General features: G+C 46.6%; 1 protein-coding gene across 2 annotated transcripts in view; it reads left to right on the plus strand.

Moving 5' to 3' along the window:
- The first annotated feature begins 1,932 nt into the window (after positions 1–1,932).
- The window catches only part of mtif2 (mitochondrial translational initiation factor 2), an 11,876-nt gene continuing 4,005 nt past the window's right edge, over positions 1,933–9,803 (plus strand). The window contains exons 1-13 of one of the 2 annotated variants that reach the window (XM_041983996.1): positions 1,933–2,097; positions 2,406–2,548; positions 4,673–4,796; positions 4,874–5,045; positions 6,034–6,194; positions 6,422–6,598; positions 7,317–7,456; positions 7,564–7,688; positions 8,289–8,493; positions 8,583–8,835; positions 8,903–9,043; positions 9,116–9,280; positions 9,369–9,509. In XM_041983996.1, coding sequence (XP_041839930.1) covers positions 2,091–2,097; positions 2,406–2,548; positions 4,673–4,796; positions 4,874–5,045; positions 6,034–6,194; positions 6,422–6,598; positions 7,317–7,456; positions 7,564–7,688; positions 8,289–8,493; positions 8,583–8,835; positions 8,903–9,043; positions 9,116–9,280; positions 9,369–9,509 — 1,954 coding nt within the window. In that variant the 5' untranslated portion in view covers positions 1,933–2,090. Of the gene's footprint in view, positions 2,098–2,405; positions 2,549–4,672; positions 4,797–4,873; positions 5,046–6,033; positions 6,195–6,421; positions 6,599–7,316; positions 7,457–7,563; positions 7,689–8,288; positions 8,494–8,582; positions 8,836–8,902; positions 9,044–9,115; positions 9,281–9,368; positions 9,510–9,803 lie in introns of those variants that run through there. The other variant, XM_041983997.1, reaches the window with a different exon arrangement.

Genomic DNA, 9,803 nt, shown 5'->3' on the forward strand with positions numbered 1-9,803 from the left:
TCTAGTCTTTTTTTTGTGTCTTATCCGCTCAGACACACACTCCAGCATAGTAGGTGGCAGTAATGCACCTGATTGGAAGGTGCCACCCGCCAAAAATCAAAAAGAAGAAGAAGAAGAACTATGACGTGTTGCATGAGTACAGACCATGGATGTATTATAAGAACTGGATAACGGACTGAACAATGGCGGCACGCCGATTTTTCCCAGTGGCCACTCGTGGTACTGCAACAAAAAATCCCATGGGGCCCAAAAAGCATTTTTCCCATAGGCCACAATGGTAAAAGACACGGCTGTAAAACTGTTGACAGGACGTCTTCAGCTTTAAACACAGCTAATTACTAATCTTTCTATTCAATATTTTTAATTCATGGACATTTAATCCGTCAATTATTTTTCAAAAGGCCATAAAAGCCACAGAAAAGTCTGTATTTCTCCGGTGACGTCACGGCTGTGCACATGCACTGCCGAAGCGCGGTCATGCTGTGTCGGGAGCGAGGAGGACGGCTGTTGACTTCAATATGATGGGAAAGCTGTTCGTAAAAGTTAAGTTAAAGTTAAGTTTCTTTTTTCTGATATCGAGTAACTTAATACATTTGTATTCTTAATGTTTGATATTACATGCATGATAGTTCCTGTTTTTAAACGTATTGTGACCTAAATCCTAATTAGCTCTAGGTTGTAGTTACGACCACCTGTTTAAACCACCTGATAGTGCGTTTTACTGGTTTATTTTATGTAAAGAGAGATTCAGCCCATGAATAGATCGGGGAAAGTGAGGGTGGCTTTTTTTTTTATTTGTTAATTTCTTATATTTTGGTTCACATTAGTTCACTTTTTGTTAAGTAGTTTAATCACACTGTTCACCCAGAGGGCAATAGAATTTTTTTTAATTAAAATATTTTGTCTTATGAGCTGCTATTCTATTTTCGTTAGTTCAAATAAAATATGAATAACAGTCTTGACGCATCGCTGTCAGTGATATTTTGTTATACATATACAGTTAAATATTTTGGGAGTGTTGAGCCATTTCATGACAGCGACACAATGTCGCCAAGTTAGGTAAAATAGCCTACAAAACCATTTTCAATCCCTAACGGAAATCACGATACATAAAATACATAACTACATAATAAATATAGAATGGTGATAACCCAAGTGGCCTAGTTTGCCTTAACATAGTCCTCAGTTTAAACAAAGTTTTTTTTTCTTTGTCAATTAAAAAACTGCAGCATTTAACAAAGTGGAATCCGGCAAAACACAAGAAAGGAACATTTTAAGAGACGCAATTGATAATCTTGGTGTCATCCAGGGAATAGCAGAAAAATAAAGAGAATATGCATGGGTAGCACAATGAAATAATGCATTAACAAGGACTTCTAACATTTATTACAAAAGACGTGCCTGAAATTATTCATGAATAAAGGTAGGAATTGTAAGTCATCGTGAAAATTTGACACGGGATTATACAAATATACAATATAGACTGACTTATATTGGGCTATTACGAATCCCATATAGAAATTCATCAGATTAAAACAAACCATCATTTTAACAATTACTACACAACTTTTTCCACGTATATTATATCATTACTTTACATCGAGGTCCGATCGTGTGCCGTAGAAAATCATCATCTGAGTTTGTACAGCTCTCATACTGCAGATTAATGTCGTGACCGCGCGTCGCTGGATCAGGTCACTGGGCTGCGCATTGCTCGTTCACAGTGACGTGAAGCATGATGGGAGGTGACACTACTGCGCATGCTCTATGGGCCCAATATGCGGAAGTAACCCGGAAGCCTGAGAACTTTTTCGGCGTATGCGCTGGGTGAGCAACTTCCATAGAAATGAATGGGCCGCCATTTTCAGTCCGTTATCCAGTTCTTATAATACATCCATGGTACAGACCGTTAAGGAAAGGAGGCTGCGGTAAAACCCAGCAGTTCCTCCTCCGGACCGGCAGAGGGCGCTGTCCTCACATCCCTCCGCCTCCTCGCTAACTGTCATGGCGGCTCCCTGTCGGAGACTTTTCTCACGGTGAAACTTGAAACGAGCTCATTTTCCAAGATGACGAGAACGAACCGGTGAACCATGTCAGGTGAGACACCGAACACAACCGGAGTCCGGTCCAGCTGCGGCGGCGCGACCGTCCACGTCAGTTTAGTTCAGAAAATGAGAAAATGTCCATCTGAGAGTCAACAGCAGCAGACTTCTATCTATCTATCTATCTATCTATCTATCTATCTATCTATCTAAACATGTATGTGTGAATATATTAGTTGAATTTAATTAAAAACATGTTCTTGGGATTTTTAATGGTTTCAGGACAGGTTAGAAAAACGTCTCAGCAGTGATGCGTTCAGGTGTTGTTGGTAATATCATGTGTCACCTTTCACCTCCATGCAGGTATTAATGTGATGTCATCAGTGATGCGGGGTGCACGGGCGCTCCTCTCTGCCAACCTGCCTCAGCAGCTCTTCTTCGATCCTCCCCGGAGCTCCGCCCCCCTGCTCACCTGGTCACTAAGCAGAAGGTTTGCCTTCAAACAGGTGAGATGTTTTCCAGCTTCCTCTGATGGTCCAGAAACATGATTTAGGTTCCGTTCTGGTTCTGAGCAGACCCTTGAAACTAGTCCAAGTGGGTGTGATGACCGGTACATTAGTAGCTAAAGCTGGATTTGTACCTGCGCGGCGTCTAATATGGTAGGGTGTTTTTTTTCTTTTTTTTAACCTGACCTGTCCAGCATCGTAGCAGCAGAATGATGGTCTGGTTGTTGTATCGTGCTGAACAAATTTACTCTGCCAAGGGAAGGTTTATGGGTAAAAGGCTCCTCTTGATAATCTGATTCATTCATTTATTTATTTACTTTGAATAATGGAATCTATGTAAACTTACTGGATCTGACCGGAGGGGACAGAAAAAGGTGGAAAATAGTAAAAATAAGCAAAAGAGAAAGAAGAAAGGAGACAAAAACACCACAGACAGAAGTAACGACCTTCAATCCACCATCACCAGACAACAAGCTGTTCCACCTGTACATGAACACACCAGAAAGTTTCCTACAACTTTTAATAAAAACAGAGCTGCTCGTCATTAAAAGTCTTAAATAATAACCAAATCAAAAAGTCATGTTACAAACATATCACACCAACAACCAGATACTAACTCACAGGAAAAACAGAGAAATTATCTCTTAGTATAAAAACCCACTGGGGGTGGGGGACATCCCAGGTAGACCAGAGGACAGCGAGCCTCAGCACGGTCCACACCATCACCCCCAGCAACTACCCCCCACCCCCGATGCGACAGACCCTGCACACCCCAGAACCAGCAGCCCATCAGTGCAGTCAAACTAGGTCCCGGCTCCCAGGGCAACCATCACCCCCCACGCGCCCCCGGCCACACCCAGGGGGAACAAGGGTGTGAGAGGTCCCCATTACACTCCCGCTCCCCGGGAGGCCCCCCAGGGTCATGTCATCCCTCCCCACCCCACCTACGATCTATCACCTACTCATCCTAGCACATGCATGTACACACACACACACACACACACCATTCACAGCATAAACACACACACACAAACACACACACAACATACAAACGTCCCTGTCTCACACTACCTGTCTACCAGTCTACCAGTCTACCTGTTTACCTGTTTACCAGTCTACCTGTTTACCTGTCTACCTGTTTACCAGTCTACCTGTTTACCTGTCTACCTGTCTACCTGTTTACCGTTCTACCTGTCTACCTGTTTACCTGTCTACCAGTCTACCTGTTTACCTGTCTACCTGTTTACCTGTCTACCAGTCTACCTGTTTACCTGTCTACCTGTTTACCAGTCATCCTGTCTACCTGTTTACCTGTCTTGCTGTTTACCTGTCTACCTGTTTACCTGTCTACCTGTTTACCAGCCTACCTGTCTACCAGTCTTCCTGTTTACCTGTTTACCTGTCTTGCTGTTTACCTGTCTACCTGTCTTCCTGTTTACCTGTCTTGCTGTTTACCTGTCTTGCTGTTTACCTGTCTACCTGTTTACCAGTCTTCCTGTTTACCTGTCTACCTGTTTACCAGTCTTCCTGTCTACCTGTTTACCTGTCTTGCTGTTTACCTGTCTACCTGTCTTCCTGTTTACCTGTTTACCAGTCTACCTGTTTACCTGTCTACCTGTTTACCAGTCTACCTGTTTACCAGTCTTCCTGTTTACCTGTTTACCAGTCTTCCTGTTTACCTGTTTACCTTTTTACCTGTCTACCAGTCTACCTGTTTACCTGTTTACCTGTCTACCTGTTTACCTGTCTACCTGTTTACCAGTCTTCCTGTTTACCTGTCTACCTGTTTACCAGTCTACCTGTTTACCTGTCTTCCTGTCTACCTGTTTACCTGTCTTGCTGTTTACCTGTCTTGCTGTTTACCTGTCTACCTGTCTTGCTGTTTACCTGTTTACCTGTCTACCAGTTCTTCACCTTCATCTCCTCGGTTTGTTTCTCTGGACATCTGAAAACTTCCACCAATTTCTTTTAAGCTGAATATAAACGACCTCACACACCTGAAGTCTGATCAGCTGTTCCACTCAGCACACATGCATGGTTCATCATACGTGCACGGACGGGTACACGTGCACTTTGTCTGGCAGAGAGAAAACCCGGTAAATGAAAACTGATGGTGTGTTGCAGGTGAAAGGTCAGAGGAAAGATCAGAAGAAGCCGAATGTAAAACCCAAGGTGGACAAACAGGAAGTGGAAATCAGACACGGGATGACGGTGGCGGCTCTTGCGGCGGCCGTCAACAAAGACTTTGGTAAGAAACACTGAACACCCGTCTTCTCAGAGATGAGTTTAAATCATGTGATCTAAAAATGTCGGTCTCCTCTGAAGATCACGTGCTGGAGGCTCTGCTCAATACCTCTGTGGATCTGGACTCTCTGGATCCAGACTCAGTTCTGGAGGAGAAGTGGATCAAGGAGGTGGTGACCCGATCGGGTATGAAGTTCAGATGGGCCAAACTGAGTGAGAGCAGAGAGAGACCCAACAGAGACGCCCAGCGGAGGTAAGGTCTGGTCCCAGGTCAGCTGATTTACAAAGACACTGGGTCCGCTCCTTTTACCGTAAGCCGGGCCGCGACCCGGGCAGACGTGGGTCCGCTCCTTTTACCGTCAGCCGGGCCGCGACCCGGGCAGACGTGGGTCCGCTCCTTTTACCGTCAGCCGGGCCGCGACCCGGGCAGACGTGGGTCCGCTCCTTTTACCGTCAGCTGGGCCGTGACGCGGGGGGAAGTAAAGACAAGTAGTGAGGGGGCGTTTGCCGTTTAAATGGAGAGGAAAGTGTTTGCTAGTTGGAAGAGGCCTTACCAAAACAAGAGGCATAAATCTTTCAGGGAGAAATTGATCATAAACATAACATAAAGTTAATAATAAAGGTGTCATTGTGTTCTTTCAGGTTGTTTCTGCACAGTGCAGCAGTCTCTGTTGGAGGTCTCTGAACATATAAGGACGATTAGTTGGACTTGAACAGAACTTCAGTGCCTGGAAGAATCATGTTAATGTGAAGTTTGCTACTGAACAAATAAAGGCTGAACATCGTTATTTATCAAGTTGGAACAATTTCTGCGTTTATCTGCAGATGGACTCTGATTGGTCCATGTGGTTAAAGGGCCGTTCTTCAAGGGTTTAATGATCTGAGCGGGTCATCCGGCTGATGCCCCGGTTCATCGCTCGGCTTAAAATCCGGTAAATGGTGCGGACCCAATCAGAGCAGGACTACAGATCAACCAATCAGAGCAGGACTACAGATCAACCAATCAGAGCAGGACTACAGATCAACCAATCAGAGCAGGACTACAGATCAACCAATCAGAGCAGGACTAGAGATAAACCAATCAGAGCAGGACTACAGATCAACCAATCAGAGCAGGACTACAGATAAACCAATCAGAGTAGGTGACAGGTGATGACCTCACAGATTTTGTATTCTCTTTTTTTTTTTATTCTTGAGTTTTGACCAAAGAGTAAACGACTTCCTGACCTCTGACCCCTCAGACCTCCGGCGGACCCCTCTCTCCTGGTGAACCGCCCCCCGGTGGTCACCATCATGGGTCACGTGGACCACGGGAAGACCACGCTGCTGGACAGCCTGAGGAAGAGCCAGATTGTGTCCACGGAGGCCGGCGGCATCACCCAGCACATCGGAGCCTTTCTGGGTAAAAACTCTGTCCCGGTTCAAACTTTATCGACACAAATTCAAGGAACCAAAGAAAACTACGACTACGAGGTTTGGCTCCTGGAAGACGAAAGTTAAACCTTTTTGATCATTGATCAGTCAGAGCGAACATGTTTATACCATCCTTCACCTGATATTCATTAATAATTTCAATTAATACTTTATTTTTAAAGGAAATAACGTTTATCCTCTGGGTATTCCTCCCAGTCCAGCTGCCTACAGGTGAGAAGATAACCTTCCTGGACACACCTGGTCACGCTGCCTTTTCCTCCATGAGAGCCCGTGGAGCCAACGCCACCGACATCGTCATCCTGGTGGTGGCGGCTGACGATGGCGTCATGAACCAGACTATCGAGTCCATCCAGCATGCCAAGAGGGCCAAAGGTGCGAGTTCCCCCTGACAGTCAGAGCTGAGGGCGAAAAAACCTGCTTTGCATGAACCTGATTTTCAAGTGTTTTTGTTTCTACTGTGTGTTTCTATTGTGTGTGTGTTTCTACTGTGTTTCTATTGTGTGTTTCTATTGTGTGTTTTTTTTTACTGTGTTTCTATTGTGTGTTTCTACTGTGTGTGTGTTTCTACTGTGTTTCTATTGTGTGTGTGTGTGTGTGTGTGTTTCTATTGTGTGTTTTTACTGTGTTTCTATTGTGTGTTTCTACTGTGTGTGTTTCTACTGTTTGTTTCTATTGCGTGTGTGTTTTTACTGTGTGTGTTTCTACTGTGTTTCTATTGTACGTGTTTCTACTGTGTGTTTCTACTGTGTTTCTATTTGTGTGTGTGTTTCTACTCTGTGTTTCTATTGTGTGTGTTTCTACTCTGTGTTTCTACTGTTTGTTTCTATTGTGTGTGTGTTTTTACTGTGTGTGTTTCTACTGTGTTTCTATTGTACGTGTTTCTACTGTGTGTTTCTACTGTGTTTCTATGTGTGTGTGTGTGTGTGTGTTTCTACTCTGTGTTTATATTGTGTGTGTTTCTACTCTGTGTTTCTACTGTTTGTTTCTATTGTGTGTGTGTTTTTACTGTGTTTGTTTTTACTGTGTGTGTGTTTTTATTGTGTGTGTGTTTTTGTTGTGTGTGTTTCTACTGTCCGTGTCTCCGTTGCAGTCCCCGTCATCGTGGCGGTGAATAAGTGCGACAAACCTCAAGTCGACCCTCAGCGAGTCAAACAGGAGCTTCTAGCCCACGACGTGGTCTGTGAGGAGTTCGGAGGCGACGTTCAGGCCATCCACGTCTCGGCTCTGAAGGTGACCTGATCTGACCCGACAGGACAGTCATGTTTTAAACCACACAGTGTTAAAGCCGTCACAACAGGAAGTTATTGTGATGCAAGTGATGATGTCACTGTTACCAGGGCGACAATCTGCTGGCTCTGGCGGAGGCGACGGTGGCGTTGGCAGAGGTTCTGGAGCTGAAGGCGGAGCCCGGCGGCCTCGTGGAGGGCCTCGTCATCGAGAGCCGAATGGATAAAGGCAAAGGGTGAGTCCAAGATGGATGCAGAACCCAAGGCTCTGTGGCTCCGCCCACACGTCACTCATGTTTCAATAAGCCCTTCACATGGGTTTCTGTGTGAAGTTCTAAGACCTGACCCGGTCAGACCCTCAGAACCGGTTCTAAAGCTGGACCTGGTGAGGAACCGGCATCCTGTCGACATCCAACAGGAGGCTGAATAAAACAGAGTTTTAGATGATGGATCCACACGCTCCGGTGACAGGAAATGACATCACAGCCTGCAAACAGTTATTAAACTCCATTTATTCCAACGGAGAAATTAAAAATGAGTTCATGGAGCCGGAAAAACACCAAATAAATAAAAACATAAGTTAACAGATCAAGGAATGGATTTATTTATCATGAAAACCTGGAAATATTTCAAATTTATTATAAACAATTTCTGTGAAAATGCATCAAATAAAAAATTATTTCTTATATTGTTAAAGAAAAAGAATTAATATTGAAGCATAAGTTTGCTGCTGGATCCTCCGCCTGCACAGAGAGGACAGGGAGGACGTTACACACCGGTTCTGTGGCCCGACCCGGTAGAACCGGTTCTGTAAATGACCCAGCTTCTCTCTGCAGTCCTGTAACGACGGCCATCGTCCAGCGGGGGACGCTGAAGCGCGGCTGCGTCCTGCTGGCGGGGAGGTGTTGGGCCAAAGTTCGCTTCCTGTTCGACGAGAACGGCCAGGCAGTGGCGGAGGCGCCGCCCAGCACGGCGGTGGAGGTGGTCGGCTGGAAGGAGCTGCCGTCGGCCGGGGACACCATCCTGGAGGTGGAGTCGGAGGTGAGGACTGAGGTCCCAGGTAGAAGAAAACACCTTGGTTTCCAGGTGTTCCAGGTGTCTGACAGCCTGAAACATTCCTCCTCCTGCAGCAGCGAGCGAGGGAGGTGGTGGAGTGGAGGAGTCAGGAGGAGGAGCAGCAGAAGCTTCTGGAGGATCAGAGTGCCATCGAGCTGAAGCAGCAGCAGCACCTGGAGGAGTACCGCCAGGAGAGGGCGGGGCTAAGTCACCTGACCTGGAGGCAGAGGAAGGTGGTGCTGTACCGGGCCAACAAGACCCGCTTCGCCACCAGACCCAGTGAGAGGGTGGATAGCAAGCAGCTCAGTCTGCCGCTCATCATTAAAGGTGAGCCCCGCCCCTTGCAGGCTCCTCCCCCTGTGATGTCACTTGCTGACCCACCTGTGGTGTCTAGGTGACGTGGATGGGTCGGTGGAGACGCTGCTGAACATCCTGGACAGCTATGACACGCAGCAGCAGTGTCAGATGGACGTGGTCCACTTCGGGACCGGAGACATCTCCGAGAACGACATCAACATGGCGGAAACGTTCGGCGGTACGAGCGGCGCCTGAAGTATTCCATTCAAACTTGACGTTCTGACCCGGTAACGCTACTCCTCTTCCTCAGGGTCCATCTACGGGTTCAACGTGGCAGCCAGCCGCTCCATCAGGACGCTGGCTGTTAAGAAAGGCGTCCCGCTGCGACTCCACGCCGTCATCTACAAACTCATTGACGAGCTGAAGGAAGAGCTGAGCGCCAAGCTGCCGCTGCTGGTCTCCGAGAACGTCATCGGTGAGTCCGCTTCCTCCAGAACCAACAGAAGCGTGTTTAAAGATGGCCGACATATTCATAATCTCATCTGTTCTCTGGTCTGATCCAGGTGAGGCTGCGGTTCTGGCCACGTTCGACGTCTCTGTGGGGAAGAAGAAGGTTCCTGTGGCCGGATGCAGAGTCCAGAAAGGCCAACTGGACCGGCGCCACAAGTTCAGGCTGGTCCGAGGACGAGACACCGTGTGGGAGGGTAAGTGAAACCAAAACTGGACCAGAATTCTGGTTCAGAAACAGAACCTTGAGCATCAGGGAACGCGTCGTTTAGCTGTTGTGTTGCAGTTTGTCCTCCTAACCTGAAGGTGGCAGCAGGGGTGGTATCAGTCTGGTAAACTCACCAGGTCGGAGTTCTTTTGGTGGTTCTCTTCAGTTCGGTAGGTATTTCCTGTTTTAAAACAAAAGTGGCGTCCAGTACGGTTCAGTCTTTATTAGCTTGTGGAAGAAAATGAAAAATAATCTGATCATCTTCTCATCAACTTAATCCACT

The sequence above is a fragment of the Melanotaenia boesemani genome, chromosome 4, assembly GCF_017639745.1.
Source record: "Melanotaenia boesemani isolate fMelBoe1 chromosome 4, fMelBoe1.pri, whole genome shotgun sequence".
Classification (NCBI taxonomy): Eukaryota; Metazoa; Chordata; class Actinopteri; order Atheriniformes; family Melanotaeniidae; genus Melanotaenia; species Melanotaenia boesemani.